Source organism: Cyanistes caeruleus, chromosome 2 (genome assembly GCF_971803275.1).
Source record: "Cyanistes caeruleus chromosome 2, bCyaCae1.hap1.1, whole genome shotgun sequence".
Taxonomy (NCBI): Eukaryota; Metazoa; Chordata; class Aves; order Passeriformes; family Paridae; genus Cyanistes; species Cyanistes caeruleus.
The window spans coordinates 2,540,117-2,554,133 of record NC_141702.1 but is presented as its reverse complement, the minus strand read 5'-3'; the positions used below and the strand labels follow the sequence as shown (position 1 = coordinate 2,554,133).

Genomic DNA, 14,017 nt, shown 5'->3' with positions numbered 1-14,017 from the left:
TATTATCTTTGAAAGCAGCACAGCCTTAACACACCACTCAAAGAAGAAAAGAAAATGCAAACATTCCTAAAACCCATTAATAGTTTTTCCTGTCGATTTTACTTCAAGTATTAGACATGGAAAGCAATATTAAGTAAGTACTCAAAATAAAAATTAATTCAAAGTATTCAAATTAAAAATTCAGCCTAAAATAAACCAGTGCCGCATATATTTAAATAGTGTCCAAACACAAACCTTAGAATTCCATGAACCACTCGTGGCCCACAGTAGATGTTGGGCAGTTCTTTGATAATCTCATACACACTGCACCTCATGTGGATCTTTCTCTTTTCAGGGATTGTCTTCTTGCAGTGCTCCTGTGAGTTTCTGGTGCACTTTGACTGTTTCCCCCCCAATAAATGAGAATTCAGTGACTCCCTGGAGCTGACAAAGCTGAAATCTGGTGCAGCAGAACGAGTCTCTGCACTTGTTTGATTTTCTGCCTTGCTTGAGACAAGGCCAGCTAAATGGAAAAGTCTGAGATGTCCCGAAATATTTACCCTATTGACAGCATATGATTCAATCCCTGTCTGCTCCCTTTTTTTGCTTAATCAGGATGGCTTTTCCTTTGAGCTCTGAAGTTCTTGGGGTTTCTGTTGTCTCCTAAACTGGGCAGTCCTTTCCCATTGTGTGTCTGGGGTACAAAAAGGGGAAATTTTTCCACCTTTCCAGCAGCATCCTGGGCAGATTGTTCCTGTTATTCCCCATTAAGCTCCTGCTGGCTCTCCCTGCAGCCCCTGATACCCACATTTCCTTCCTATAAAGCCAGGAAACTCCTGAATGGAGGAAGTTTCTCTCCTAGGACAGAATAATTGATTCTTGCAGTTTTTCCTTGACCCACGACCTACAGATGCCCCTTTCAGCCTGTTTTTTAAGGACAAGTCCCAGGGGAGCATCCTGTCTGCCTCACCTTATTTATTCCCCAGTGAATTCCTGATCCACTGACCAATTCCAGACTTATTCCACAGAGCTGGCAATCTCCAAAATAGTACATTCTGTCAAGAAGAAAGACTAAAACTCAACTTGAGAGAGAGAAACCAGTGAGTTGTGCCTGACACTGATAAACCCCATGGGAAAGGGCCATTGAAAATCAGATTTTTATGAGACCTATTGCTTACAATAGGCTTTGGACATCAGCACCTGGATTTTTAGTCTCCTTATTATCATTTCTCTTATCTCAGGTAAATCAGGTATCTCTGGAATGTGGAAGATTTTCTAAAGCCCTTGAACTGAGGAAATGCCTGTTCTCTATGGCTTTTTAATTTTAGCTTAGCCAAGTTTTTGCTTTCATGATTAAGGTAGAAAAGTAGGCTCTGGTGGCTCGTTACTGCTTAACTAGGTAAGTTATAACTCCTTGAGGACTGGAGACCTCATTCCTTTTCCATTCCCTGTGAGGAGGGGCAGTTGTGTTCATTGCAAGTGGCTCTGCTCAGGATGAAGGTCGAGAGTTAAAGGAAAATAATGGGAATAAAAGGTTGAAGGTCTTCACTGTCACTCCTGGTGTGGCTGCTGTTCTAATTCCCTAATAATTACACTGGATTCTTACAGTTTTTCTCCTTTGCAGCAGAGTTACCTCTGATCATTTGTAGACATCTCACTTTTGGGGGAAGTTCTGGGACCCTCATGACAGGAGAGATCCTGGAGGGGCTGGAGCACATCCAGGGCAGGGAATGGAGCTGGGAAGGGGCTGGAGCACCAGGAGAGGCTGAAGGAGCTGGAAAAGGGGCTCAGCCTGAAGAAAAGGAGGCTCAGGGAGGGGATTTTATCCTCTCTGGGATTCCCTGGCAGGAAGGGACATCCACATGGGATCGGGCTCTGCTCCCAGGGAACAGGGACAGGATGAGAGGGAGCAGCCTTAAATTAAATAATAAAATAATAAAATAATAAAAAAAAACCAGCCAGGGAAGGTTCAGGTTGGATATTTGGAACAATTCCTTCATGGAAAGGATTGTCCAGCCCTGGCACAGCTCCCTGGGGCGGTTGTGGAGTCCCCAAGCCTGGAAGTGTTCAAAAAACTTGTGGATGTGGCACTTGAGGTTCAGTGCTGAGCATGGTGGTGGTGCTGGTTGATGGCTGGACTCAGGGATCTTAAAAGTCTTTTCCAACCTCAGCAGTTCTGGGATCCTGGGATTCTATATCAGGCTTTGATTTTTCAGCACTTGCTGTAACTTCATCCTTAAATCTCAGAGGTAAAACAGCATTTTTCTTTGCTGTCTGGGATCAACAGGTTTTAAGCTGTTTCTTCTGTTTCTTTCTTGTATTCCACTTTCTTTCAATTCTTAAGACTTCTGATAGTTACATTGCTGTGAATTTTTCCATTATAATTATTGGATTGTTGTGGTTGGTGTTTAGAGGAGATGACAGCAGCAAATCTTTGGGATGTCAGTGTGTTTTAATTCTGTGACCATGCCATTGCTAAACTCAGACTTTTATTTTTCTGGAAGACTGTTAATAGTGCTTAAAATAGTTAAACCTTTCTCATTCAGTGTGTTTCCCATTATCAAAAAAAACAAAATCTAATGGCATGTTTTTTTTTGTGTTTTGGCCTAGGAAGAAGAGGATGAAATGGACAGTTATCAGGTAAAAATTTAAAGTTCTCTCCTACAAAGTTTTCAGATTAAAGCATATTAGAGGAGGAGCTGAACGTTCTTAAGGATATTCAGGTGTTTTGGGGGTTTTTTAAAGGATATGAGCACTTGAAAAAAAAATATTTTAATTATTTTTATAATTCTTTTATAAATTATTTTATTTGCAAATGCCATAACAGTGGGATGATGTGGGGTAGGGATGGATTCCTGACGTGAGGACACTGAGGGGAGTGGTGAGGGCTGGGTCTTCCAGCTCCAGTGAGTGAGTCTGGGGGCAAAGAATTGCATAAAATGAAGGGGTTTTTTCAGCTGGGTAGTACAGAAAAAAACCTTAAGACTTAAGACTTGGCAAGCAAAAATAATTCAAATAAGTTATGGAAAGTTGAAGGGTTTGGATATGTCTTCCTTATCTTCTGCTTGAGTGTAGGATGAGCAGAAGGGTTGAGCAAATGTGCAAACCACAATCAGGAAAGCTTGGCATTCCTGGGACAATATTTGGTTTTTTGGACAATTTTTGGACAATATGTGGTTTTTTCCCCTTTTTTAGGACAGGGACTTGGAGAGGCTCCGTCGGAAGTGGCTCTGTGCCTTAACAAAGCGCCAGGAGTACCTTGATCAGCAGCTGCAGAAACTGGTGGGGAAGCCAGGTGAGGAGAATCCTGTTAAAGGCAATAACAGTAAAAAGTTGAGAGTTGTGCCCACACTTCTTTTATCTTGATATGTATTCAGATTTAGAAGAGATGTTCATGGAGAGTTGGATCTCTGAGCTTGGCAGTAATTTGCTTTTTTTAGGGGTGAAGTTAAAGTTGGAGAAGTTTTTATGAAATTCTGTTGTTTTGGGGTGTTCCTTTGTGCACTGGATTTTGAGCAGAGCAGGGTTTGTTCTGTCCTGGGTGGTTCAAAATCTCTGCCAGGTGCCAGAGGCAGTGGGAGCTGCTCTGCTGCCCTGACTGACGTCCTGCTTGCAGATAAAACAGAAGACGACGCGGATCGGGAGGCTCAGCTCTTGGAGATGAGGCTGACCCTCACGGAAGAAAGGAATGCTGTGATGGTTCCTTCTGCTGGCAGTGGGATCCCTGGAGCTCCAGCAGAGTGGTAGGAACATCCATTCCCAGAGGAGGGATGTAAAAATGATGCACTGCCCATTCCTGGCTTTGGACTGTGGCCGGGTTTTTTATTCTCTCCTCAATCTGGCCTCTGTACCCTGCATGAGCAAAGTTGTTAAAATTAGGCCTCTTGCTTAAATTATTTTATCAGGTTGTGTCTGTGAAATCCAGAAATGCTGTTTGGTAAACGATACTGTTATTGATCAGGGTGTAATTATAACCTTCTGAAAAAAAAGGAATCAATATTTATTACCACTGCACTCACCATTTAAAAAAATTAGCTAATATGTTAACTACCTAGTTCATTCACTTAAAAGGCTGCCCTCTCATCATAAAACTGCATCTCCAGGAGCATTTTGTTGCACTCTTGGTTTGAGAACAAACTCTGTTTAGTCAGCAAGTGTTCCATGTAATTTTCTGAACATTAAAAATAGTAGAGAGCACTAGACTGAGACTGCTGTGCTGGATCAGCTGTGAGCAGCAACTGCAGATAAGGATTCAGGGTTGTTTCACCTCAAACTCATCTTCAGTTGCTTGCAGCTTCCTGGATATCTTCTCTGAGCAACCTCTGACAGTGTTTATTTATGGAATTGAGTGTCATGGAGTTTTAAGCTGAAGTTTGTCAGAGCTTCTAAAACATAAAAAACATCAAGTTCTTGTTGGAAACACATCAACTTTCACATTAATGTGTGTTTCATTAGCTTTGAAAACAGTGGAACTGCAGGGAACTTGCTCCAAGAAGATTCTGGATTGCACTAGAGGAAATGTTCAGTATGATTCGAGCACTTTATGTATCACATGAGACTCCAGCCTGCTCTTGTTCACTATAAATTCATCAGTTTGGGCTCTTCAGTCTCTGTTTTGTAACAAAGAGCAATAAAGTGTGGAGTGGCAGCATCAGTGTCAGTTTAAAAACTTTGAGACTGGCTTTTCTGATTCCCCATTTTCCCTGCCATCACTAAGTAGAGGGGTTTGCATTTCATAAATGTGTGTGTCAGAGTAAATAAACTCAGTTTTGCTCTTAGCATTTAAGAGAGAGAAAACACTTCAGAAATCAGAGCTCAAAGAAGATAATTCTAAGACAGCTGATATAAAAGAAATACTGATTTGTTTGAGTCTCCTGGAATCTGCAGCAGTAAATTAAAATAAAGAGGTTTGCCAGGGTTATCAATTGCAGACTAAATGCAGTGTCCTGGGGGTTTGGATCATCAGGGACGTGTGCTGGGTAAATCTCTGGTACTTTAAATGCCACCATTGTCACTGTCTTGTATTTTAGGACTCCTGTGGCTGGTATGGAAACTCACATTCCTGTTATATTCCTTGACTTGAATGGTAAGTGGTCCTTAAGATAGCAGAGTAATTTGAAAACAAACTCTGTCCAGCCAGTGACGTTACAGAATTGAAGCAAGCTCTTAAAATTAACAAAAGCCTGGAATGGCAGGAGGGTTAATTGGAGAAGTGCCCATTTTTCCTGAAACATATTGCTTTATGTTTCAAAATGAACAATATTATGTATGGGAGGAAGCAGAGGTTTTAATAATCCCATGTTTCAGTGCATCCCAATGCAAGATCCAGTATGAACAATGTATTTGTCACATGCTCCTACCAAAGATGGGAAGTTGGAACCACAAAGGTGAGAGCCCCAGAGCATCCAGGGAGCAATCAGTTAAATAAATCCTTGAGAGGATGTTTAAAAGAGGGTTAATATTTAATTAAGGTGACGCTCAGCCTGTTGAGAGGAGACCTGGGCTGCAGTCTTCTGACATTGCTGGTTTGTCCACCTGGGACAGCACATCCATGGATCCAGTGGCTTCAGAGAGGAGCTGGTGAATAATTCCTGGGGAGGGATTCCAGCCAGGACAGGTTGAGCTTCTCAAAACCCACATTAAGGGTTTGTTTAATCATGATCTAAAAGTTTTCCTCCTGTTCAGCCAGCAGATTAACAGCATCACATATTTAATGCCAAATGAGCTCAGTGCTGAAAACTCACCTGTGGGCAAGGAAGGGGTGTTTGCCACAGGGGGGAGATTCCTGCCCTTTTTTAGGCACACTTGAGTCTGTATCCCAAAATCTTTGTGCACACTTTCTGTATAGAAACGGGATTTTTTTTTTTTTTTTTAAGTGGAACAATGCAGCTTTAATTTTGTAGGTGAAGCCTAATTAACCAAGCTGGGGGTGAAAATGTGAATTCATGACTTGCTGATGTTTTTTAAAAAGGGTGATTTCTTTGTGTTTCCCTCACCTTCCACATCCCCTCCTGTTTGCAGCTGATGACTTCAGCTCCCAGGATAACCTGGATGACCCAGAGGCAGGAGGCTGGGATGCTACTCTGGTGGCAGAGGAGGAGGAGGAATTCTTTGAGCTTCAGATTGTGAAGCATCACGACAGTGAGGTAAGGGAAGCTGCAGACCAGGGAATTTTAGTCTTTAATTGCTCTTTTTATATGTTCACATGTGAAAATAATACATCAAATATGTCATAGAAATGATAGAGCACTTGTTTCTCCTGTGAGCAACTGTGTTTTCAAGGAATATTCACTAGGAGTATAACCATGATTTGGAAAATAGTAAAACTCAAGGATCTTGCTTCATCCAAATCCAAGCATTCCAAAAGCCTGAGGTTCACTTTCTGTTTAGCAAAGCAAAACCCCTGAGCAAATTAGAGTGCAAAAGCCTCAGCTGGAAAACCAAACAATCTTAATTGTTAACATTTTTACCTCTGTATTGTTACACTCATTATTTTCCATTTTGCCATATAACTCACAGTTTTTCACAACTTCACAGTCGTTGGTTTATAATTTCTGCTATTAGGTTTAGAATCTCTGACTTATTTTATTCCTTAAAATTTTGCTCCTTTCTCTGAAACTTTTTTGGTTTTTAGAGGAGCTTTATTCCTGGTAGTTCTGTTAGGGATTTTTTTTTTTTCTTGGTCTTGATTTGTATTTAGAGCCTGGAAATTTGGCTACCAGGCCAGTTTTCTTATGGCTTGAAGATAAACCATTCAAATCATCATTACATTTTAATATGCAAGAAGAAAAATTCCAGCTTTTGCTGTATTGCTAGAAAGTCTTCAGCAAAGTTATTTCTCTAATACAGGCAAGAGAATTTTTGTGGTGTGATGGAAGATTTCCACTGCAATCTCTGTTGCTCTCTGGTTTATCTTAATAAATTAGGCCAAATGGCCCTGCACTTCTGCATATTTTATAATTTATTTGCAATGATCCTGGGTATTCAAAGATCTTTTTTCAAGAGGAAATGTTCCAGAGTTTGAGCAAGTTGGCATTTTTAATCCCAACGTCTTCATTTGGCAAACTGATCTTGATTTTTTAAATGGCCTCTTCTAAAGTGCGGGGATTTTTTTCTTCACAGGGAGCGAAACGGAGAAACCGACTCTCAAAATTTATGTATTATGTATTTTTGCTAATTATGCTTAATTAATTACAGTTAATTATACACCTAATTATGCTTATTAGAGGATAAATTTTTATTTTTTTTTTTCCCCCCTTTTGCAGGTGAAAGCAGAAGCCTCGTGGGACTCCACGGTCCACGACTGCATCCAGCTCAGCAAGGGGACGGCGGCAGAGGAGAGGGTTTACCTGATTGTCAGAGCCACTGTCCAGCTCAGCCACCCTGCAGAGATGCAGCTGGTGCTGCGCAAGCGCATCTGTGTCAACGTTTATGGCAGACAGGTACAGATCCTGCAGCCCTTCCCACTTCCCAGGACTCGGATTCCCTCGTCTCTGCCCCCATCTCAGCCTGGGCAGAGGCGCCGGATCAGCGGCGTCCAGCGAGGCTTTGAGCTGCCAAATCGTTTTCCTGGTATCCCTTGTATTGTGGATGGTGATACAACTTGTTTTTTAAGGCATCTAAATATGAGAAATTAATTTTTCTCTTAGCCCCTGAGTGCTTTCTCGCTGGAGAAAGAAGAATTAATTTCTCTTGAACTTGGAGTTCGTATTTTGCATAAATACGTATTTCCCTGGTCCTGTATTGAGTTCACACATTGCTGCTGACCATTTGTATTTACACCTCCTGGTATTTAGAAATCAACTAGGAAGAGCTGGAGGAGAGATCCCTTGTGTTAATTCACCACAGTTAATCACTCTTGGTCCTTTATGTTTTCCAGCTGGTGCTCTTGCAATAATGTGCAGGTGAGAACAGGGTGTTTGATAAATGGCAGGCAGTGAAGTTGTCATTCCATTTGCAGCATCATGCCCTGAAAATAACATAAATCCTGAGAACAATGGGGGAGGCAGGAGTTTGTTCAGCACTGTCTGAGAATCCAGCCTCCCCTGGCAGTGATAATGACAAAGCAGAAAGCCTGGATTGTTATTCTGGTTGCACATCTGTAGTTAAATTCTGAGTCAAGAGCGAAGAGAAGAGGTGTGGTCACACTCAGAAACTCTGTAGGCAGCTCCCAGTGCTGGAAGTAGAACCCCAGTTCTTGGTGCTTCCATCAGGCAGAAGCTTTTTCTCAGCAAGGGAGGAGCAGTGAATTTTTTGTCATGTGGAATGGGAGACTGTATTGACCAGATCAATTGAGCATGCCAATAATCACAATCGGGTGAAGTTTTCATCAATTCTGTTTTCTACAGATTTAGTCAATGCCATTTTTTTACTTTCATTCGATGCGGAATCTTTGGCTTTCTTCCTGTTTTTCTAAAACCCTCCCCCATCAATAACCTTTCCTGGGAGTTTGTCTCAGCAGCATCTTTGAATGACTCATCTCTGCATTAATTCAACAGTCCAGTTCTTAACCCTGCAAGGCGCCAAGTCAGCATAAACAATGACCATGCCCCTTAAATCATTCTTCATAACGATCTCTTTGGTCAAGAATTTAATGTCTGTACTTGTCAATATTCAAGACAAGTTACCTAGGGCTCTGTCAGGGGAAAAAAAAACACCTCTAAAAGCAGCTGATGCTTGGTGAAACAGTCACCTTGCAAGGAAGTGAATCCTTCTCGTGAATCCACAATAAGCAAGCAAATTATTTTTTCCAAGTTGAAGTCTTTGACTCTTACATATTTCTTGGTTAGACTTTGGAGTTTGGGCTTCTTCCGTTGTGAACTGTATTTATTTCAGCTGGAATCTGTTAATCCACGTTTTCCTTGTGTTTATTTCAGCTGGAATCTGTTACTCCACGTTTTCCTCCTGTTTTCCTCCCCACAGGGTTTTGCGCAGAGTTTCCTCCGAAGGATGTCCCCCCGAAGTTCCATCCCTGGCTGTGGCGTCACTTTTGAGATAGTCTCAAACATTCCAGAGGTGAATGAGAAACCAGAGTGTCTCCAGTTGGCCAAGAGCCTCTAATTTGGTGCTTTTCCCCCATAATTTTGAGCCTGCTGGCTCGTGCTGCTGCCAGCATGAACTGTGGTTTGTAAAAGATGGAGCCTTTTTCTTTACACGCTGTGACTTAGCAGCAACCTCTGTCTTATCAGTGTCACTGTGTGTTTTGTTGAGTGAGCATCTATTTGCTCAGGTCCTTGAAGAGGCAGTTTGAAGAGAGAGGGAGGGGGGAAAAAGATGAAGAAAAATGGGCAGGTGAAGTGCCTGCTGCAGGGAGCATGAGAATCTGGGGGGAAAAAAAAAAAAATAACAAAGTGGCTTTTTCTCAGTAATGTCTTTATGCAACTCTTGATTCCTGAGCATATTCCCAGTTAGATGCTAATCCATTCCTTCCAAAGAGATGCTCTATCAGAGCACTTGTGGAAACATTAACACATGAGGAGCCACAGCTCTGATTGCTGCCTGGCTCTTTCATGTTCTGCTGCATTTTGCGCCCTGTGTTGTGATGCTTCTCAAGCAGTGTTCAGTTTTTTTTTCTTCTTGCAGCTCACTTGAAATTTTGTTTTCCTCTCAGGTTAGATAACGCCCCAAATGTGCTCGAGCACTTTTTAATTATGAAATATCTGAATGCAGCCCTTTTGCTAATTAATGGCAATGTCTCGCTGTGAGACTCTCAAAAAGAACCCAAAAAGCCTCAAAACAATAAGCACATCCAGCTCGAGATGTCTGCCACAGTGGCAGGAGCACCTGTGCAGGTTGCATGGCACGAGGTGTTTATTTGAATCAGAATCTTAGGTTGGGTATTAGGAAGAAATTTTGAATAGATATTAGGAAGAAATCCTTTTCTTTAAGGGTGGTGAGGCAGTGATTGCTCAGAGAGGTTCTGGACTCCCCATCCCTGGAAGTGTCCAAGGCTAGGTTGGACAGGGAGCAGCCTGGGATGGTGGAAAGTGTTCCTGCCCATGGCAGGGGGTGGAATGGGATGAGTTTTAAGGTCTCTTCCAACCCTATTCCATGATTCTCATCTGCCCCTGAGCGTAAGGACAAAGAGTGCTGAACTGGTGCTGTGTGGTTTAAAAATGCATTTTCTCCGGGGGTGATGTGGGAGATTTTGGGTTTATTTTAAAATGCTGCCCTCTCTTTTTGCCTCCCCAGGATGCTCAAGGGGCTGAGGAGCGGGAGGCACTGGCCAGGATGGCAGCAAACGTGGAAGATGCAGCTTCAGCTGACTCTGAAGCCTACATTGAGAAATACCTGCGGAGCGTCCTGGCCGTGGAGAACATCCTCACCCTGGACCGGCTGCGCCAGGTCTGGCTGCAGGGCTGTGCCCTGAGAGCAGTGTGTGCAATCCACACGTCCTCCTGAGTGCACAAAAGCTACCAAACAACCCCAAAAACCACCCCAGTGCACCCCTCAGCCTCCCAAAGTGGGCCTGTGGCAAAGATCCAGGGAGCCTGAGGTGTCCTCGCTCAGGTCCAGTGTGGATGGATTTGGGAGTTCTCTGCTCAGGGTGTAGTTCTGGGGTGCTTGGTTTGGTTTTAAGGCTGTTCATTGCTAATTCTGGTTCAAGAAAAGGAGTTGTGTGGCCTTAGCTTTTGCTTTCTGAAGATTTAGCAATGGTTTCTGCAATTGCCAGTGGAATTTTTCTCATTTTTTCCCACATTCTACTTGGAATTCACCAAAGCCATCCTGCCAATAAAAAAAAGACATTGATTGGGTTAATTTTAAGTACTATAACTTGATCTGTTTACTGGGAAAAATACAGAAGAGAAAAACATTTATTGAAAATTGTTCTCCTGGATATAAATTATGCAAGCACAAAGAGAAAAGTTATGCAAAACAAGCTGGAGCTTGTGCCTCCCCACTATAAATTCACGGGGAAGTGTGATGTACTTTAAATATTGAAAGCAAGTTCCCTGTCATTTATAATTAGTTTAAAGGATTAAAATAGGAGCTCAGCTAGGAAAGAGAGTCTTAGTCTTTGCATCTCTGTCATCCCCTAGAATCAAGACTAGCTGCAAAATCCTACACGTGCCAATCAGTAAAATACCAGATGTTAAAATTTATCCATTCATAATTTTGGCCGTGTAAACTTTACAGACAGCAGCCTGTGCCACAAGGCAGCTTAGAAACATTTTACTCATATAGACAAAGCTATCCTGGGATGCTCAGAGCTTTAATCCTTGCCAAATACACTTATTTTCTTTGTTTTGCTCTCTCTGACTGCCAGGAGGTTGCTGTAAAGGAGCAGCTGATGGGAAAAGGAAAACTCTACCGCAGGAGCCTGAGCTCCCCCAACGTGAATCGGGTGAGTTTTCCCTGCTGGCATCTCCAGCAGCTCCACTCTTCATTCTCAGGTCCTGGAGTCATGGAGCAGAGCAATGAATTTCCTTCTTTTTGACCCCTCTGTGCTATTTTATTTTTTTTTTTTTCCTGAACACTGGAGATTTTTCATTTCCTTTCCAAGTTGAAGGGTTTGGTGTTGGTTTTTTTTCTCCTTTTCTTTAGAAGATTTGAAAACAAGTTACAAGTATATGCTGAACTTAAGCTTTGTACCAGTATTGTGCATAATCAAAATGAAAATCCTGCTGCTCAAAATTTGGAAAGAAATCATTTGATAGAACTGGTAATCAAACTAGTGTCAAATTTGGGCTCCTCTAGATCAAGAAATAATTTTTCACCTTTAATTTATTGGATTTTGATTCTGCTTTAACCACAAGACTCTTTCTTTTCAGCATTACTAGTCAAGAGGCATAGTTACGACTTTTTTTAAGTTCCTGTTAAGAAATAATTCTGCTTAACTCTTCCAGCTTTCTGCAAGTCGCCAGGATTTAGCCCCTCCTTACAACCTGAGCAGTAACAGGGTGAGTATCTGCAGATCTCCTGGGAAAACTGGGGAGAAAAAAGGAAATTGCTCTCCTCTATCAGTGATTAGGAACATAAATGGGAAATATCTGTGAAAAATGGGCCACCCCCATGTGCTCATGGATCCTTGGGACAGAAATAGGTTTGGATGTGCTGCTCTGCACCTCTCTGGGGAAGTTCCCAGGTCTTGTCCCAGCTCCTGTGGGGTGCTCAGGAGCATTGTCCAGCTTTAGAGCTCTTCCAGAGCTTTCACCTGGGTGGAGGGAAAAATTCTGGGAGAAAGGAAGAGGTCTGGGTCCATCTGTCAGCTCAGGTCCACCTCTGGACAGAATAAAGGCTGTGAAGAAAGTCCCTGACCTCCCAGTGGTCCTAAACTTGTGGTGGGTGATAATTCAGCCCATTTCACTCCTTAAAAACACCAGTACAGACCCAAAGCATTTCTTTTACAAGGTGAAAAATTAAATTTAAGCTTATTTTCTGAATCCTAGATCAACTGAAGGATCTCTTCCTGATAGATATTCTGCCCAGCAAGCGTGGAGTCATTTTGAGGGGGAGAATCTGGTGGTGACAAGGCATTTTAATGCATAATGCAGTTGCACAGAATAATAGAATTTTGATGTAGTGCTCCAGCATTGGTTGCTAAATCTGCTACATCTGCTCCATGGATAGAATGCTAAAATATGTGCAGGTGATAAAGTGTTTGTAGCAACTTCTGCTTGGAGAGAACTGTGGGGTGTTTCAATATTGTAAGGTTTTTAAAGCAAAAATTAAAGATCAGGATTCTTAATGATTTCTGTTTTTCTCCTCCCTTTCCCCTCAATGATTTCTCTCATTGCACGTTTCAGAGTCCAAAGGTCCCAGCAGAGGTAATGCATTAGGTCCACCTAATGAGTGGGATAATAATTTTATCTCACTATAAAGTTGATTTTGCTCACTCACACGCTTTTATTTCCTGCTTTGAAGATGCTGCTGGTGGTGCCTCATTTGCATAGCACAGAGCAAACGAGTTTTTCCATTGAAATCCTGTCATTAATGCAGCGTGAACTGGTACAAAGCAGAGAACTTTTCTCCTTGGGTGCCTCTGATGGGTTCTTACAGAGCTGGAGCTGTTTAGTGCCATTTCTCACAGATTTTTGGACAGGGTGAAGTAATTTCAGAAATAACCCCCTCTCAGCTGAAAAAAAATAGACATGAAAGCAAGCAAATATCTAAATATCTGCCAGTGAATATAGCCTGGAGATGAGATAAACATTGAGACTTTCTCTCAAATCTTGCTCAGGCTTCATGGCTTTTATAGCTCAGTGTGAGCAACTCTTGATTTCTATGAACAAATGACCTTAAAATAATAAGTGGGCCAATGGAAAACATGCTTCTCCTTAGTTTTGTGTTATTGCTCTCAGAGGAATGACCCCTTTTCCCAAGCTTTGGTTAACTGGAGTCATTGGCAGTGGTTTGCATGAGGTTCTGCAGCTCTTGGCTGTGGCTGTAGTTGCTGACAGAGACTCTGTGCTGCAGGAATGTGGAGCTGAGGTGGTGGAGCTGCTCCCCTTGCTTGCAGTGAGCTTCAATCCAAGGCACTTGTTCCTCAGGACGTGGAGGTGTGACCTCCCCAGCTGGGAATTCCTGGTTTTTAATGGATCTCTGGTTCCAGGCCACGTTGGGCAGGGCTTGGCACAGCCTGGCTTAGTGCAAGTGTCCCTGCTCATAGTAGGGAGGTGGAATTAGGTGATCTTTGAACCCTCCCAGCCCAAACTTTTCTGTCATGCAATGATCCAGTTTCAGTAGGAAGGTGAACAAAAGCATTTGTAATCCCAGTGAAATATTTAACAAATCCTTAAATGTCCCTGTGGCACAGGGACATCACAAAAAAACTCACTGCTGAGATCTTTTCTGTCCGCTTTAGGATAAAGGACCTGAGAATAGCTCAATAGACAGAGTTTGGTTAAGCTGGATGTCTTTGTCCCTTGACAAGATATTTGATGGCAAAGCAGTCATGGATTGTTATTTTTTTGTCATCTGACCAGGAATTTGGTGTTGTTTATCATAATAAGCCAATCCCAAACAAGTGATTTAATGTATCACAGGAAACAGCAGTCACAGGACAGCAACAGCACCTGAACCGGGTGCAGAAAATTGC

The 14,017-nt window shown here is 42.3% G+C and overlaps 1 protein-coding gene across 5 annotated transcripts in view; it reads left to right on the top strand.

The window, feature by feature from the left end:
- KIF13B (kinesin family member 13B) overlaps positions 1-14,017 on the top strand; it is a 118,350-nt gene that overhangs the window by 81,352 nt on the left and 22,981 nt on the right. For 3 of the 5 annotated variants that reach the window (XM_086875476.1, XM_086875475.1, XM_086875480.1), the window contains 11 exons: positions 2,590-2,619; positions 3,175-3,274; positions 3,596-3,722; positions 5,010-5,065; positions 6,001-6,125; positions 7,245-7,421; positions 8,902-8,994; positions 10,171-10,323; positions 11,246-11,323; positions 11,826-11,879; positions 12,726-12,746. In XM_086875476.1, coding sequence (XP_086731602.1) covers positions 2,590-2,619; positions 3,175-3,274; positions 3,596-3,722; positions 5,010-5,065; positions 6,001-6,125; positions 7,245-7,421; positions 8,902-8,994; positions 10,171-10,323; positions 11,246-11,323; positions 11,826-11,879; positions 12,726-12,746 — 1,014 coding nt within the window. The remainder of the gene's footprint in view (positions 1-2,589; positions 2,620-3,174; positions 3,275-3,595; positions 3,723-5,009; positions 5,066-6,000; positions 6,126-7,244; positions 7,422-8,901; positions 8,995-10,170; positions 10,324-11,245; positions 11,324-11,825; positions 11,880-12,725; positions 12,747-14,017) is intronic. The other 2 variants (XM_086875477.1, XM_086875479.1) reach the window with 1 other exon arrangement.